Here is an 18969-nt window from a genome sequence, read left to right as displayed (position 1 = left end):
CCCTGCACCTGAACTTGATGAAGGACCCTTTATCATTTTAAAGAAAGAGTCTGTTCAAAGAAACACACAAATGATGTTCAATTTATGGGGTTAACGGCCTCATTGTTTTTCATACACATTGCGCACTTTCGTCTGAGTCCCAAAGGGAGAGTGGATCCCTGAGTGGTTCCACTGAAGCTGGGGGTGTGCACTTCTCCCGAGGCCTTCCGTCTCCGAACTCCGGTATGGGAATTGGTAGACGGAACGAGTAGCCAGACAATTACGTTGATTGAACACTTTCCAAAAATGAGTACACAGATCATGAGATCAAACTCTATGTTTCTGGACTAAATCAAACTTATCTTCTCCCTCCTCTATTTCTGCTCCTCTGGGCCTCCTCATTTTCCTCATCAGCATCTCCATTACAGAAATTCTGAGTCCTGAATAAAAATACACACAGGACGGTCCTTTGAATATGCAGCCACAGGCCCAACCAAAGAGTGACCTTTTATCTCTTATAAAACTAGGAAAATTCTCATTTTCCTACATTCCCAAATGTGTTTTCTTAACAGATGAAGATGTGGGTTATTTATCTAGCTAAGTGTACTATTTTGGATAAATTACTACATATATACCTAGAATTGTCAACAAATAATGCACATTTATAGTCTCTCTCTATAAATCTGTCAAACCAGGATGCAAAAAGTCACAGCTGAACTTTATACACATTAATTTTAAAACTAGTGTCCCTTGGATTTCACCCCTTGGGATAAAATTATTTTTAAACTACAACTCCAAACATTTAGGGAAATCTCAGTCTATATACTACTGATATTATCTGTTGTAAATTCAAAAAATCTGTTCTGTACCTTGATGAGAAATGCTTTACCACTTAATTCCCTCTTTAGAACGTGTTCTTAACTATCTCTTGAAAATGAGGTCATTTAATGTACATCTAAAGGGTTCTGCAGTTAGTTTTAATACTACAAAAGAAAAAAGCGAATTTTTCTAGCAACATCACTGTCCTCTTTTATAATTAACACCAAACAGCAACTTTAAATTTCAAAAGTATTATAAACTATCCCCATATATGTATTCCTTGATGATACAAAAATAATTGGGAGAGTATTCAAATACTGGGCACTGCATAAATGGACAGCATCCAACTGAAAATTCATCTAGATTCATTGTCCTTGTTAGGTTATTCTGGATAAGAAATCACCTTGTTGGAAATAGAAAATTGTTACTGCTTCCATTTTCCCATGGTATATCCCTTGGAAAGTATTAATATTTAAGAATACAAAGGCATTTACCTATCAATACTTTCCAGAAGTTTGATGTTTAGATAACACTTTGGGTATGTTCTCAATGAAGCTTTTGGAAACATAGCTCATCAGTTATAAAAACAACAGTAAGAGATCACACACTGGTGAATGAGAGCTCATCTCTTTGTAATTTCTACACATTCTTGGAGTCCACGTAATTATGCTTGCAGCCAAATCCACATCCACAATGCTTCATAAATTACATATATTTTCTATTCACAAAAGTAATTCCCTACCTTTCATGAAACACACTGCTTAATGGAACAGCTTTCAATCTGTCTTTTTTACTTACTTGAATTAAATCAAATTGTTTCAACATATATCTTCAGCATGGACATCAAACTATGACTTATTGACTAGTCAATAAATAAAAAAAACAATTTTGATTTTTTATATTTCTTAATAAAATTTACAATGTTGCTTAAAAAGATTTAGACTGCCAACCTTCAGCAGAGTTTTGTAATGTTTTGTTTTAAAAGGTAGCAACAAAGGCAAAAGAAAAGTGAAAATTTCTATAAGTTTATCATAAAATGTTATAGTTTTCACACAAAGTTGATTCTTTTCTGGTAATAAAAATAAAACAATTCCTTGAAAACAGATTCAAAATCTACCAAATGAACAGGATTTTACAATTGAGTTTAAAAGTTGTTTCTAAAATAATGTTTATAATGTTTTTATTTATTTTCTTAAGACAACTTTTTGACAGTACTGGGGATTGAACTCACAACCTCACACTTGCCAGGCAGGCGCTTATGCCACTGAGCTAAACCCCTAGCCCGACAAAATGATTTTTATGTGAGTGGCAAAATGTACTGTTCTACTAAGAGTTACTGTATAAAATGAAATTTTCAGACACTTGAAAGCTATATAAAGAAATAATATTAACCAATTAAAAACATAATTATCAATGAACACTAGAAAAAATTAGGAAAATAACTATGAACTAAACAAGTGCAAAATGGAAGAAAACATGTTACAAAATGAGCATATGAAATATTTGTCATAAAGAATAAATGTACAATTACTCTAAGTTCTTATATACCTAGTAGGACATGTTCCAGTTTAACTCTTAAAATACATTTTATAAATGTAAAGACCTACACCAAAAACTCCTGTCCTGTATGAACCCCTTTTTCTGTTTTGTAGTGGCAAAGTGAGGCTTTGTAGAAATTTAGTTAACCGAGTCCATGAGGACTAATGGGGAACAATGGACAGACCCCAGCTCTCAAAGTCAGCATCTAAGTTAGTGCCTTCATTATCTTTCTGCTCCCAAAGAGTCCTTGGGTCTATATAAAGCTTCAGAGCAAATTTATTCAAACGAGTTAAACCCCTAGAGCTTTGATCAAATCCTCTGTGTAACCTGGGAATAGAGAAAAAAAAAAAACTATCTTTTGCCATAAAGACTCAAGGATACATAGAGGAAAAACGGCTTTCATGCATGGTTTCCTGAAAGCTACTCCATATCAGTTCTATATCCTCAGTGCACATGGCGGTGAGGGCCCGATATGGGTTCCAGGTGAAGCAATCTAACCTGTAGTCTTACCCATGTGTGCATTCATATGTCTCACTCTGGATATTATTTAAATTGTATGGCATAGCATATATGTGCTTAAAATCACGTTTTCATTTAGTACAAGCACAGTGTGTCACAGAACTCAGCAAATACAAGTCCATCTTTGTAGCTTCTCCAACAGAGAACAATGTTCTCATCTATTAGGGCTGATGAAAAGGAAACTTACATCCAATTTATGCCTTAGTGTTAAAACTGGGTCCTGGAGATGCTTAGGTATTTGTCTGCAAAGCTAAAGGACACCAAAATCAATAGTAAATTGCTAAGTCCAAATATTAACAAATGGTTTCTGCAGTAAATAAAGACCAATAAGCTTGGATGTTAACTTGAGGGAAAAAACCTATTCTTCTCTCTCCCTTCCTATGTTTGCTTTTGCCAAGCTTCACTCAGGCTGGAAATAATCATAATAATTGGAACCAGCAGAAAGGAAATAGCTGATGCTGCTAGGCAAGATGAAATAAATCTGCAACTCAAGTCATACTAAATATAAGCACTGCATGAGGCTTCTAGAACAAAACACCTGAGATAAGATGCTCTTCGGAGCCAAATCCCCAGCTTTACATTGTACAAGCAGATACATTTTAGCAATGCAGCATGTATGCTGTATCTGCATGCCACTGAATGTAAACAAATATCAGATTTATGTCAACCATGGCAGTAAGACTAACAATTTCCTAAGGGGATGCATGAAGACAAATAAGAAATGCTTGATTTATGAGAAAAATATTCATATAAAATGAAAACACAATTAACTTTTAAATTCACAAAAGAGTATTTCTTTAAAATTCGGAAACCGCTGAAATGGTGTGTGTGGGGGGGTTAAATACTTCTTTAAAAATTTTTGCTTGTCTTTCAGTACAGTCCTGTTGTATTTTGACAGTTGCCAATGATGCACTGTGATACAATGTTGAGACAGAAGAATGAGAAATATTATAACCTAAAATGCTTATGATTCCAGCATAAAACTTAGCAATTAATTTTGAAATGTTTAAGTAATTCTAAGATGGGAAGAAGGAGAGGAAAGGTATGCTATTTCTATTGGAAAATCTGAAGCTTTGGAAAGGGAACTGAACTAGAAAGTACATTTGGGTACTGTATCTGCCTGACGGGTAGATCCATTAATCCTTCTGGACCCAGCACTGCTCTGCTGTAGGAACACAGCACAGTAGATAAAGGCACAGGCGTTAAGTCTGCCAGCTACCTCATAGGGAATAATCTCGAGCAATCTGTTTGACCTTGGAGAAGCGATGAGACTTCCTTTCAGTTTCCTCATGTTTAACCTGGATGATTGAAGATGCCTGCCTTCAAGTACTGCAAGCCTTAAATAAGCACAATTAGATGTGAAGTTGGACTTTTTCTGTTTCCTCGGAATGCAGCTAAGGCTTCAGATTCAATGACAATGGAAAATTAGCAAGTTATGGATCATATCCATGGTAAAACCAGTTCAATGCCCCGCACACTCAGCCACCTGGATGGGCAGATAACATATCTGCAAAAGGAGTGTGAAAAGGATTCCTTGAAGGGAATTTTGATAGCCAATGACACGTCAACCCCTCTTCTCTGTTAGAGGAGAGACTGCAGCATTTGCAAGGAGTCAGTCCCTCACAAGGGTAGCTCCCGGAACACCTAAGTGTTGAAAACTTAAAACAAGAGTCAGCCTATGCCGACCCTCATAAACCAAGTGTGACAGCGTCCTTGGAAGGATGTGGAAGGTTTCCCCAGCAGACTGAAGCACGTTCCTAAAGATACGTTCACCACTTAGGGAAGGGGGAGCTTGAGCAGAGAGGCCTCTGATAATCAGACAAAAATAATGTGGCTGCATTTTGACTAGACTGGAGGGTCAAGGATGCATGAGGGTTTACACAATGAGGCACTGAAGAAATAAGCTGCTGGGCTGAGGGGGCTGCAAATAAAGAGCCCTGTGGTGTAAAGCCGTGGGTAGGAAGTTACAGCCAAAGTGTAAGGGTCAGATGTAGAACTATTCCTCAGTCACCCTGGCTCTGTCAATGGCAGCTACACTGCTTGGATGCTAGTAGGTAACCGTTGCCTGGCAACCTGGCTTCTGACAGGACTTCTTCAACACTGAGAGTCAGGAAACATCGCTAAGCAAGCTAAAGTTTTACCCTTGAGTTACAGACACCAAGTCTTTCGCACTATGCTTTATGAATGAAAAGCAATACCCAAAAAACTAAGAAAGTCACAATTTAGCTTCATTATGAACAAAATGGGCCATCACTTATGCTCTTTTTTGAAAAGAAACACACTTTACGCAAAACGAGTCTCATCATGGATGAGGTAAGCCACAAGCATTTCGCCAAAGACCCACTGCAGCATAGAGTCAACTCTGAGTACATTCAAACAGAAATTACTTCAATTATTTTACAGTATTTTTGAAGGATGTAGCCCCTGGGCTGTGCTTACAAGGTATGTTAATTATGCTCACAGGTTCTTAATGTACACTGGTGAATTGTATGTGGCAACTTGACTGAACTATGCAGTACCCAGATCTATGCTCAAGCAATTCTAGGCGTGTCTATTAGGGTGGACCAGAGTGAGATTAAAATTACATTAATGATTTTAATCACTGTGATGCCGGCCCTCTGAGAAGCAAAGGCAGAAGGATCACAAGTTCCAACCAGCCCGGGCACCTATGCCAAACCCTCACTCAAAATCATCAATCAAGAAAGAGCTGGGTATGTAGCTCAGTGCAAACGCTCAGGGTTCACTTTCCAGAAATAGGAAAAGTTATTGTAGTATACTTAGTGAAATAAATCGCCCTCTCTAAGGTACATGGGTCTCAGTCAGTTGAAAATAAAAAAATGCTTATACTCCCCGTGGGTAGAGGAAAATTCGTCTCGCCTGACTGTTAAATGGGCCACTGGCTTGTTCCTGCCTTCAGACTACAACACAAAGATTGGACCTTCCTGTTCTCAGGCCACCAGCCCTTGGATTGGGACACACCAGGTGCTCCTCTGGGGCCGCTTGCTGATGCATAGTGGTTCTGGATTGCAGGGAAATGGGACCTGCTTCCATCACTCAATACGTGTCGTGAATATTTCAAAAACAGTCCCCACATTTTCAAGGTATCATTCCAGGTTCTCAGGAAACAAAGGAATTAGAAGTTGTCCTGCTGTTAATAAATTCCAAGTCTAGGACTAGGGACCAGTTGGGTTAACCACTTTCTTAACAAGTCATTGTTACAGCAGATTAAAGCAAGAATACATTTTGTTGGTTATGAACTATTAGAATCTGGATCTAATTCTCATATATCAAATCCAGATAAAGTAACTGACACTTTCAGATATTCACACATATTAATTTGTAACACCATTGTAAAACATGTATAATTCAAAATATTTCATCCTCTAAGTTTTGGACCTGGAACTAAAGACGAGACCTGCAAGGAAAAACTTTTAATTAAAATTTTATATCATTAAGATGTAGGATAGTACTTTGATACAGTTTTCAAAGAGGCAGATGCTAGCCATTTCCATATGGAAATAATTGAAAAATTTTACATATTAGGGGAAAGTAACTCACTTAACACCTGCAGAGTTCTCAGCAATGAAATTTCAGTATAACTTAGAGAAGAGTTTGCATCTTAAGGTTTATTCCCAACATGTCCTAGAATATCACAGCAATGGTCAAAGAGGAAACTCTTAAAATAGTAGCTCATAGAATCAAAAACTGGGGACTGGACAGCTGCTGTGACCTTTGAATTAAGACTAAAAATGCAGTGCTGATAAAAACAGCATTGTTAACAATAGAATTGTTGCTATTATTTTATTGGGCTTGCTAGTGAAATCAGAATGTCATTTTCAGTGCTAAGCACTGAAACATTTATCTTACCTCCATCTCCATGGTCTGTTTCTATTTTTCTGCCTTACTACAACACATTAATAAGATCCCAGTTTAAAGAAACAGGTTGTGTACTACCACAGATGTGCTTTCCTGCTCTCTCTTGGCCTCCATCAGAAATATCAAGTAGGCAATCAGCTGCGTTAAGTACAGGTATTCCTCAAATTTCTTCTGGATACTTCTTATTCTAAGTGGCTTCCGTGGGCAGCAGAGCTCCTTACGGGGCTGCTGCTACCACTGTACAAAGCAAGTTGCTCAACTCCCCTGTCTGCGGGTCCAACAATTCTTGAGCTCTATGCTTACATGGCCCAAACCATCTGAACCCACCAGTGGCCAGGCACCTCGAATCTGTCATGTCTTTAGGCACTCGCTTTCTGCACACATTGTGCTCTCTAAGCAGTATCAGTGGGGGTAAAATGAACTAAGAAATTCTGCCAAAAACATGCAACAGACCATCTCTAATTCACCAGTTCCAAGGCCTCAGTGAAACATCAGGGGTGACTACGTCATGAATATAACCGTATTACTCATACACTCGCTCTGAGCCACGCTGCTCTCCACAGCTCACTGTGCTTTCCATGGTCCTCAAAGATGACGACATTCTTTTTCTAGAACATCCTAAAGCCATTTCCCAACAGATTCAATTTCAGGCCCCACTGTTAACAGCATCAGATCTACCCCGTGTGCTCATCCTCTTGTCAGAAATCGGAGTCATCCACACCTCTGGCCTCCTTTTGACCACTATGCTCCACTCATTGAGATGTAAAATTTTACTCCCTGAACCTTTAAAATATACTCCAAGTTCATCCAGACCCTCCATTCCCAGAACACTAGTTCTTAGGCCTTGCTCTGATTTTCCTCCCTTTGAAACAGTGGCCAAACCAATCCCACTCACCCTAAAACACCCCATGATACAAGGAGACCCTTCTGACCACGTTCCTCCCTCTGTCGCACACCTTTAGTGTGTACCCACGGGCAGCATCGCGTCCAGCCTTTAGGTTTCTGTGTAAGTCCTTCCCTGATGCTCCTCCAAGTTCCGAAGAAGTCCGTCATCACCACCACAGTCTTGCAGTCCCTCTCGGCCTGGCGGGTCTGTAGCTTGCTGCACAGGCGTCCTTCTTGTCAAGTTTTATCTTGCGTCAGGCTTTTGTGTCTGCAGTCTATGCTCCCTGTCCTAAAGGATCTCAACATTGCTTATGCTTTGACCCTTCCCCTGGCCCTTCTATCTCCAAATAACACAGTGATTCCCTTCGAGCTGCACTTAATGTTTTGCAAAATGTTTCCCACCACATTATGTTGTTTGACCCTGGCATGGCCTTCTAACATAATGAGGAGACTGAGGCTCAGCAAACGCTAATCGCACGTTAGAAACAAAGCAATGGATTTGAGACTCCTGCCCAATTTATGCTCAGGGCTCCAGGTCCACTCTTTATGTTATATTCATCTGCTTCTTTCTCTCCCTCTAGGTGCTCCCAGTTCACTGTGTTCTTTCTTCCTACACCATCAACTGCCTGTGGGCATTCAAAGCCAGCTTTTATCTCTTTTTCCACTCACTATTTGTGGCGGGTCACATCCGACCCTCTAATGTCACTCTTGTGGGAAGACTCAGCTGGAGTATGAGCCAAGACAAAAAGTTGTGAGAAACTGTTTCATCCCATTCATCAGCTGAAGCACCTTCATTTGCTACAATCCTTTCAAATTGCTAAGGTGAAGTGTACTTAGGTGATAAATTCAGGAACTGCAGCTCAGACCGCTTCCATCCTGTGTACAACCTCATCCCCTCTCACCCCTGCACGGCTTCCGGGAAACTGTCCATTCCCCTCCCTGCTGAGCAGTCTCCTTGGAGGAGTCCGATGTGTATTTCCATTTCTCGGCTTTCTCCTCACTCTGTAACCCCGTGACACCTAACTTTTCTGGACCACTGTCCCCACTGAAATTGCACAAAACAAAAGTCTCCACCACTTTTGCCAGACACCAGGGAAACTGCCGACCGCGCAGTTCTGACCTCCATTGTTGTGTTTGCCTCTGCTGACCACGCAATCACAAGGCCGCGCAGATGACAGAATCAATTTCTTCCCTGGAAAAGCTCACCCTCTCCTCACACTGCACTATCACAACATTTCTTTGTGAGTCTTTTTATTTCTCTTCACCGGCTCTTGCTGGATAGGCTCCATGTATTCAGCCCAGCCACTCTTCCAACTAAAGACTGAGTCAGTCGGGTACTTACGACCTGAGTTCTTCACAGGTGCCTCATGTTAAATAGATCCCAAATGGAAATGCCTTTCTCCTGGGATCTGCTCTAGCCCTTCTCTGAGCAATGGGTCCTGCCCAGTGGAAACTAGGAAGTCAAGCCATGCCCCTCCTTTCCCGCCTGTAGCCCCCTACGCTGATGCTTTCACCAGGTGTGTGGTTCCCTCTTCCACCCCTGCATCACTGTTACAGTCCACGACCTCAAAGCTGCTCCTAGATGATTTCGCAGCCTCCTAAATTGTCTCCACCACCTTTGAATTGGGTCTCTTCATTGCTAACCTGTCTTCTGTGAATGCTGTGGACACTTTACCTCACTGGGAAAATGCTAGATCAAGCTGACCTTCCAAGTTCTCTTCAAACTTCTGCACACCATGGTCAGGCTAGCAGGGTGTGTGTGTGCACTGCCATGGTGTGAACCCAGCTCAGCTATTACGTGGCTTCTCTGGGCTGCTGTCTCCGTAACTGTAAGATGAGGTAAATGGCAGTGCTGAGACACTCATGTGGACTAACTAACGTGTTTAAAGTGCTTAGCCTGCTGCTGAACGCACAGAGCACAGCACTGGGTTCGCTGTGCAGATTCAGAGCACCCCCACCCACAGCTAAGCCTACCTCAGCCATCAGTGCTCTGTATAAAGTACAGAATTAGGTACCTGGAAACAGCCTGGCAAATCCCTGCACCCTCCAGCTCCAACGCCTGGGCTCTTTCTGCGGAGAAGAGCTCTCCTTCCTCACACGCTCACTCATTCAAGTGTTCCTTCATCCATAAAAGGCACCAGGAAACTCCGGGACACAGCAAGGGTCCTTCCCGACCCAGGCCTTGGAATTAATTACTGAAATAAAAATTCTGATTTATAGTAATGAAGAAGCAAATATTACTACATACTAATACATACTGTAAATTCTAGAGCTCTATACAGCAACGCTAATAATAGCAAAAGCTTATTTAGCCTACACTATATCCTAGGCCCTGAGATAAACATATTGTAGGCATTATAACATCTTGTCATGTCACATGCCCATGAGGAAAATCCTGCATTGGTATTTAGGTATTTACTTTACACAGGTGGGACTGGTGGCTAGAGATGTACAACACTTCTCTTCACATCCAGCATGTGGCAGTGCTATGAGGGCTCCCAGGCCTCCCTGTCCCTGAAGCTCTGTTCTCATCACTATGTTGCTGCCACGTGAAATCCTAGGGTGTGATCAGGAATTGACACCACTGTATCATCACTATTCAGTGTGTAGCATGCACACGCAGAGTGTACACACATGATTTATGATGTGGGTGATCAGGAACTCCTAGCCCACAGGTCTCCTGTAAGATACATTGTTTTCTCACCATGCATTCCAAAAATATCACAGAGGGTATCTTGACATGATGGAAAGAACCTTCTTTTATAGACTTTTAACTCATGCACAGAGACATACCACAAGACAAACTACCCAAGGGTATGGATGAAGTCTTCACAAGGTTTTATTTACCTTTCTATAACTAGTCCCTAGATTAGTGCCTGCCTAAGAGTAGGATACCAGTAAGTGCTTGTGGAATAATTAATAAATTATTTCTAGCCCTGAATAATTGGAGCCGGAACACTGTGAGGAGTTGGTTTGTAATTAAGTATATCCATTCCTGAATCAACCACACAGACATCTGTAAACATTATATCAGTTCAAATTATTTTGCATTGCTTTTGGTGCACAATGTTGGCATATTTTTGTAACTAATTTGCTTTCTTGACTATGTTCTGTTTTGGATAATATGAAAGTCAATTTGAATGCCTACATATTTTATGACAGGATGATAAAGAAGTGTACAGAATTAAAAACAGAAATAAAACTGAATGAGGTAATGAAGAAACACCCAGACTTTGAGCTTATATAATAGAAAAATAGATTTCAATTTAGTCTCAAAATTCTCCTGTTTTTGGAAGACATTCATTAATGGTTCCTTCAAACAATACAATTGGGATGAAATATCTGTTTTTATACCATTTTATCGATCTAGAAACCACAATTTTTTTCTGCAAGTAATGGAGAATGCAACTGAAATGTCCTAAGCATCTTGTGTATCATCGTCTCAGTAACAGAAGTCTGGAGACAGGGCTTGAGTCGGCTTGAGGTTTCCACAGTGCATGCAGGAGTCTGTTCCTCTCGGGCATTCTTTGCTGCCCCTTCTGGCCCCTGGCTCTTTCTCCTCCTGATTACAAGATGCCTACGCTTGCTTCAGGCTTCACCTCCGTATGCAACAACTTTCACGGACAGAAAAATGAATAGCTCTCCCTTGAATCTTATTTTAAGAACTAAGAAATTTCTTAGAAAGTCCCCAAGGGAATTCGCTTTTCATTACTTAGAACAAGGTTATACGCCATTTTCTTAAAAAATCACTGGCAAAGAAATGGCACTGCCGAGCTTGGTTTAGACTCCTGAGATCCATCCCCTGGGGCAGAACAAGAGCAAGATAGGAAACTGCAGCGCATCAGTCAGGAAGCTAGAGAGGAAAAGAAGTGCGGGCTAGGCAGATCGCCAACAATCACGGCATTTCTAAGTCCTATCTGAAAAGATATTCAGCCAAGCAAAGTATCTCCTTAGTCAACACCCAAGAGTCAGTTTCCTCACAGTTATCCAGCTGTGCTCCACATTAGAAAATAAAGATTTCTTAATCAATTTTGGAAAGATCACTAGGTACTCAGCTACAATCGGAGCTGGGCATGGTGACATGCACCTGTAATCCCAACACTCAGGAGGCTGAGGCAGGAGGATCACAGTGTGTTCCGGTCAGCCTGAGCTACACCGCTGTAAACTACGCAGTGAAAAACTCAAAAACAAAAAGTGTCAACTGGACAAGTATCAGATGTGCAGGTCACTGCAGCACAGTGGACAGACTACAGATAATAATGCGTGGTACAATTTCGGAAGTTAGAAGGAAGAATAGCCAAAGTTTTCACTATCAAGAAATGATGCACAAACGTTTGAGAAGGTAATTTACACAATATATACAAGCATGGAAGCATCACATGGTATGCCATCATTCTATAGTGTTATTTTAAGGAATCAGAAATAAGTAAATAAATCAAAGACTTATGCTAAGGCCTTTAAAAAAGCATTTTCTTGATTAATAACACTTAGTACATGTGGATATCAAAGACAGTTAATTTTATATATTTTTATATTTGACTTAAGATATACATGCACTAAAGGTTCATATGCAGTACTGCTGCATGATGAATTAATCTGACATTAAGAAAATTGTTTTAAAATTAAAACCTAAGGGGCTGGGGATTTAGCTCAGTAGCACAAGTGCCTGCCTGGCAAGCTTGAGGTCCTGAGTTTGATCCCCGGTCCTTCCTCAAAAAAATTAAAATATTAATGTAACTCGAAGTAAATACTCTTCATTTCTTACTTAAAATTCTCAGGATCCTTGCTTACTAAACTCAAATTTTGTTCTTCATCTCTTCATTTATAGACTCCATTGCTGGTATTTCAGATAAGTACATGTGTTAGGCATCACTGCACTTGTTTTGAAGTGCTGACTTCTTTAGAACTGAAATATATTGCATATTCATAACATTCATTTTACTCATAAAACTTAAACCAATATAATTTAAGCTATTCTTCAATCATGTTATCCAGGTCATATAGAACTATGCCCTTGTTTCTCTCTCTCTTCTTTTGCAACATTATAGAACAGTAAGGAAAATTATAAAGTCCAGCATTTGGTGATGCGACTAAAAATAAGTGAAATCTAAACTACTAAATGGATTTATTATTATCTCTTAGGAATTAATACATACAAACACAGAAATCCTTGAGATTCTTGATCTCATCCCTAATAAGGGTTAAACCATCACTCACAGTTGGAAATCATCGAGTCACTCAGTAAGTTTTTCTGCTAGATTTTCCACACATGGGATGACTTTATGTGAGTGTTTTCTCTGATGTTACCACTGTGTCTTCACATGCATACGTGCTTTTATAGGACTGCTGATTTAACACCTGCATTGAACTGCAGTGTTTGAGAACCGTGTGTGTAATGGTGCCTCTGTGTATGCACGTGTATGTGTGTCTGTGCACGCGTGTGCGTGCAGCCCATGCATCCAAAGAAGCTGAAGGAATCTGCTGTGCACTAGGGTATCTCCTACACAGAGATGAGAGGAAAGCAGTGTGTTTCCAACCAAAAAATAAAGGAGGGCCAGCTGTGGGGACAGCTGCAAACAAGCACTAGTTAAAGGGGTTTGACTGTTTTATCTGCAGATAGGTGAGAACATTCCTTCTTACCTCCCCAGAGGGCAAAGCACTGTTTCTCTAGAAGGCATTCTTTCTCCTAACCCCAAGGGAAGATTTACTCCCTAAGCACCTGACCTTCTAGCAAGGAAACGGAGATTACACTTCACCCCACACAGGGCACTTCGGAGGGAAGACAAGATGCCAGGGAAGTTGTCAGAGACGCTTGAAGCCTGAGTACTTCCCAACTTTTAAGAACTTTCATTAATAAGAAGGTCCTTTAACATATTTACAGCATAGATTACGGACAGAGGCAATCTAGGGTTGGCACATTATAATGCTTCCCAGACTAAGTATCACTAGACATTTCCTATCTCTGAAACCTGCTTATGTTTGAGTATGGTTAATCAGATTTTAAGAAGCATAGGATATGTTGGCCTATTAATCTGTGGACTTTTTTTTCTTGAGACAGGGTCTCACTATGTATTCCAGGCTGGCCTCGAACTCACAGTGATCCCCTGCCTCAGCCTCTTGAGCGGTGGGATTACAGGAACGTACCACCACACCTAGATAATCTGTGGATTTCCACAGCACTTGTTATTATTGTATTCACACATATACTCCAACTAAATAGGCATGTTATGAGCCATAGCATCGCAGAATTTTAGGGCAGGCAATACTGCTCAGATGTGAATGAACAACTGGGTTTGCACTTAATATTTTTGTTCCAGTTTTCTCCATGATCTGTTAAAGGAAAATGTAAAGTCAGTTTTTGTGCGACTGTTGATCCATGGGAATATAAATAATTCAGTGTAGCATGTGGAAAATACATGTTTATTTTTTAAAAAAGGACTCTTCAGAGTGTAGTAAGAAAGATATATTTTAAAGCATACAGTTAAAAATTAAATAGTTTTGTTTCTTGCTATTTCATTGCACAGAATCACAATAATATTCAAGGTATTTATGGAAAAGCTTCTGATTTCGTATATATATTTATATGGTGTTCAAACACTAAGGTTCAACGTACATGTATTATGTATAAAATATATAGTGAAATATGGATACAGACATTTCTCTGAAGCCAGCTAAAAGGTTCATAAAATTTCTCTACAGATTTTATCATTAGAAAAATCAGCATAGAAAAACTACCTTTTATTTTACAGTTTCTTCTGTCAATGAGTGTATTTGGTTCTTTTGGGTTATGATGACTACCATAGTAATGATGGGAATTTTTAAGTAAACCAAAACTATTGAGAAAGACACAAAACTTCACATGAGTCCATGTAATAAGTACATGGAGGACAAAACATTTCCCAGATAAAGCAAGACACAAAATCATTTCAAATAATGAAAGGAACCAAGCACCCATCTAAAGCACCTACTCATTCCCCTAAAGGGTCTTCTGAAAGAGATGTAGGGGACACAGCTGAGTTAACACTCAGCTGCCAGAAGGAAACTCAGTGTGTCGGCCACGGCGGTCAGCACTACAGATCAGCCCCACACAAAGCCTTGACCTTACAACAGTAATCTCAAAATGGCATCAAGAGTCCATAAAATGTCAAAAAATGCAGTAACTGTCAACAATGGTATGAAAGAGTACATTTTCAAGAGATTCCTATCTCTATGCAAGTCTCTGAGTAATCATATAAATTCAGCATTTATGAATTTCTTATGAAATTACTTATGTAACAATTTACTTTTTAAAGGAAATATCACATCTGTACTTACTGGAGGTGGAAGAGAAGTGAAATGGAAGGTGATAATAACTTTTCAAAAGTGCCAACACTAAGAAAGCTAAGCGTACTGTTACATGGTTCTTGCGATAAAAGGTCAGGATATAGCTAAGAAAGATTTTTGAGAATGTTCTGACAGTAGAACTTTAAGATGGAAGTTTCTATTGAATTGTAAGATGTGATTAATCCAACTAAAACGCTAAAATTACCAGGGTGCGAGGCGTGAAATACTGTTGGTTGTATGATCTTGTAAACAGTGTTCATATAGAAAAGTATTTCTATTATCCTATTTTTATTTTCAAAAGTGCAAACTGTACTTCTTGCTGACTTTGACGTATTTTTATTTTAATATATTTTTGATTCTGATGACTTAATATTTAGTTGTTTTATTTCTGATCTCCTTTATGAAGAACACTATTTGTAGCTGAGAAATAAATTAAGAATTATAAATACATTTCTGAGCTCAACGAATTCCAATAAAATGTCTATGATTGTCAAGCTTAAACAATTCAAAATACTCACCAATTTTTGAGAAGGACAGATAAGACCATAAAAGAAATAAACTACAAGGAAAATATAAGCTATCTCTGAAGTATAAAATATATCACAAATAGCATTATCTGTACACAAAAAGGTAGATTTAATGGGAGTTATTTTTTAAAACTGAAAATATGTCCTACTGTATTTAATGACATTATTTTTCAAAGAAATGCTTTTCAAAAACAGGATTCATTTTATTCTGCAGAACAAAACCTCAGGAATACAACTTGCAAATTACTTATACTATTAGTCAATCGTCACATATTTTTAATACCGATTAATATTGAAAAATGAATACCTTGAAAGTAAAAAATATTTCATCATGTCTTTAGTTCAAAATGATTAATGTGTCTAACATAAAATTCATTAACGTCTACCTAGTGCTGCCCATCTGCCTGACAGTACATGGTTTAAATATGGATTATTTACTCTTCAAAGTCACAGTAGCCTGTCTGATTGGTGACCCGTTTAGAGGACAGGCAAGGAGGGGTCTACCACAGGCAATCTATGCAGGAGAGAGCAGGCCTTCCCACTTCTCTGTCCTATTTCCCGAGGCTGAGGGTCCTGCCAAGGTTTGCTATGGGTTTGAAAGTTAGCGTCAAACTCCAGGCAATCTGAGAGGTCAGATGTGCAAACTTTTTTCTCATTATGAAAATGAAGGTGTGAATTTCAAGCAACTACAAAGGAAGTGAGCATAATAAATGTGCCAAGAGACGGAGGTAACAGCAGAGAAAGTGCTGCTTAATTCTTCAGCCAGCATTGGACCCTGTGATCACTCTCATTCAAAACAGAGGCAAGGAAAGGACCATATTTAACATTCAAGGTCAAAGCGCTGAAATAAATGCACACACAGAGACAGCCAGAGCGAGAGAGATCCACAGATATTTAGTTATAGATATTTATATGTATATATATTTGTATTTATATAGAAAGATAACATATTTTTTCCAGAAAGCCACAAGGGCATCTCTCATGAACTTGACTCAAAGAGAACTGACTTACTAATATTATTCCAAAGCATTGAAGATGCTTTGTTTCTTAAAAGAATCAACTGATCAAAATGTTTATGGTTATTTTATTAATCAACAGTAATCATACAACTCACATTCTATGGAGGAGACTAGGGCTTTGTGGGCAGGAAATCTCGCATAGTTTGTTTTCAGCTTTCCAAATTAAAGGGAACACGGAGGTTTTATTCTGTGATGCCAGCTGGAGGTCACCCCAGAAGAAAGGGTGCCTCCCTGCTTGAGGATCCACCTGCCTTTGAAGCATCTTTGAAAGGAGCCAGAGGAGGTAGAGCACCAGGATCCTCTGGAGAACTACATTTCAAAGGCCCTGCTTGGCCCGCCTTCCACATGGAAGAATTAGAGAACTTTGTGCCTTTTATCTTCCACCGTGAGATATTAAATGGGAAAGGAATCCAGGCTATGTGGGTCCCTATACAGCAAGAGCCGCGTTAGAAGCCACCGCACAGGGAATGTAGGGCACATGGCCTATCAAACTGGCTGCTGCCAACTTTGGAGACAAAGCTAAAAGCAAAAGAAAAAGGAAAGAACAGAACTTTTAGCTCTTTAGGTGATCTCAAAATCACTCAGGAAATTTCTTCCTCTGGGTCTGCCGTGTTAAGGAGATCACAAACCAACTGCTAATTTAGAACACAACAGTTTGAGGGAAAAAAGCTTTATTATCAGAAACGGCAAATTCATTATTTTTAAAAAACTACGTGAGACTATAAAGAGTATTTTTCACGGATAGCTCATCACTGGGTGGATTAAAAACAGCTTAAATTTAAAAAGGATCTCCGGAATTTCACTGAACCTGGCCTTTGAGGCATACACTACCGTGCATGCATGCCTGCCACAGGTAAAGGTTCCTGCAGCTACAACACGTATGGGATCCCACGCGGAGCGGGTGCATCTTTTCTGCACTCAAACTTCTGTTTCACTCCCTCCTTCCTCCCCGACCCTAACCAGCCTCCCCTCAAGCAGACACAGCCTGGGCTGGGGACTGGAGAGTCCTGCACGGCGCCAGACTCCCAAGCCCCCGCCACACAGCCCTGTGGAGGCGCAGCAGCAGAGTCAGGTCGGAGCTGAGAAGCCAGCGCCGCAACGCTTCCATCCAGCTCCTCCCAGAAACACGCCCCCGGGTTAGCAGCCGCAGGGAAGCCCCAGCCGAGGACTTCCCCGAGCGAGCCCAACCCCAAAGAAGTGCATTCCCGCAGCCCCAGCGCCCGCCTGGGCTCCGGCGCCCCAGCCTGCGGTCTTCCGGAGCCTCCTCCTCGCCGCTGGCCGGGGTGAACCCCGGGTTACTCAGTGCGCACGTGACGCGCGGTACCCACATGACACGACCGCGGGCGGGGGCGGGGGACACCGGAGTGTGGCTGGCAAAAAGTTATCGAAAACCCGTCAAAGGGCCCAAAGCAAAGTATCCCTGCCTCTTCCTGCTAGTCAGGGGCGCAGAGGTCCCTAGGGGACAGCTGTAGACCCAGGCGTGTCCTATCCTCTCCATCCAGCCGGGCTCCCGGAGCGCAGGATGCAGCTCTCCGCGAGCCTCATCGCCCTCTGGTCCTGCCGGGCCGCGGTGATGCCGCTGCGCGCTCCACTCGCTGTTGCCTCCCTGTCCATCCTTCGGGGGCCATGCCACTGACGCACACGCAATTTGCCCTCAGCCCCGCGAGCCCCGAGCCCGGAGCCGGCCGCAGCACGGCGAGCCCCTGCCCAAGGGGAGGGTCCGACTGCGCCAACAAAAGTTGCGCGCCACCCCGCCTTCGGCCCCTGCGCTCCGGGCGCCGGCGGGTCCCGGGGACCCACGCCCCGCGCGCGCGTCGCACCCCTGCCCCGCGCCGGCTCTCACCTTGCTTGACACACTTGAGCCGGAGGGGGTCCTTGCAGTGCTTGATGACAGCCAGCACGTCCCTGATGGTGAGCCCCGCCACGGGGGTCTCGTTCACCTCCAGGAGCAGCTCCTCCGACACCAGCTTGCTGCCGCTCTCGTAGGCCACCTTGTCGGGCTTCACCTCGCCCAGGTAGGGGAACTGGCCGTTCTCGGCGCCTCCCTTCAGCTCGAAGCCCAGCTGGCCCTCCGGGTTCCTGCCAATGACACTCTCATGGACTTTACTGGTCCAGTGGCTTTTCTTCTTCAAGCTCTTGGACATGGCAGTGGGGTGGGTCCCCTCGGCGCCTCTGGGGTCCGGGGGCAGGGGACGGCAGCACTGTGAGGAGAGGACGGGGGCGCCCGGTGCGGAGCGCGGACTTTGCCTTCCGCTCCCTGGCCGCGCTCCGCAGCCGCTCTTCCCGGGCCGGGCCGAGGACGGAGCTGGAGGCCGGGCGGAGGCGGCGGCCCGGCGCGGCGGCGGCGCTGTCCCCGGAGCGACACTCAAGGCTGCGGCGGCCCCGGCGCGCAGGAAGCCGAGGCGGCGCCGAGCAGCACCGAGCGGCGGCCGAGGCGGGGGCGGGGAGGAGGTCGGGGCGCCGGGGCCGCTCCTGCGCGGTGC

General features: G+C 42.1%; 1 protein-coding gene and 1 long non-coding RNA gene across 13 annotated transcripts in view; both read right to left on the bottom strand.

Moving 5' to 3' along the window:
* LOC111756875 (uncharacterized) overlaps window positions 1–18323 on the bottom strand; it is a 168817-nt gene extending 150494 nt beyond the window's left edge. The window contains exon 1 of one of the 2 annotated variants that reach the window (XR_010042297.1): window positions 7689–18323. This is a non-coding gene — a long non-coding RNA (uncharacterized LOC111756875). The remainder of the gene's footprint in view (window positions 1–7688) is intronic. The other variant, XR_010042298.1, reaches the window with a different exon arrangement.
* Magi2 (membrane associated guanylate kinase, WW and PDZ domain containing 2) overlaps window positions 1–18631 on the bottom strand; it is a 1223070-nt gene extending 1204439 nt beyond the window's left edge. For all 11 annotated transcript variants that reach the window (XM_063233871.1, XM_063233916.1, XM_063233891.1 and 8 more), the window contains exon 1: window positions 18330–18631. In XM_063233871.1, coding sequence (XP_063089941.1) covers window positions 18330–18630 — 301 coding nt within the window. In that variant the 5' untranslated portion in view covers window position 18631. The remainder of the gene's footprint in view (window positions 1–18329) is intronic.
* Between the last annotated feature and the right edge of the window lie 338 nt (window positions 18632–18969).

This window comes from Cavia porcellus, unplaced genomic scaffold, assembly GCF_034190915.1.
Source record: "Cavia porcellus strain 051 isolate PalLab524CR breed Dunkin Hartley unplaced genomic scaffold, mCavPor4.1 scaffold_2, whole genome shotgun sequence".
NCBI lineage: Eukaryota > Metazoa > Chordata > Mammalia > Rodentia > Caviidae > Cavia > Cavia porcellus.
The sequence above is the reverse complement of the archived record's forward strand: the minus strand, read 5'-3'. Positions and strand labels throughout refer to the sequence as shown.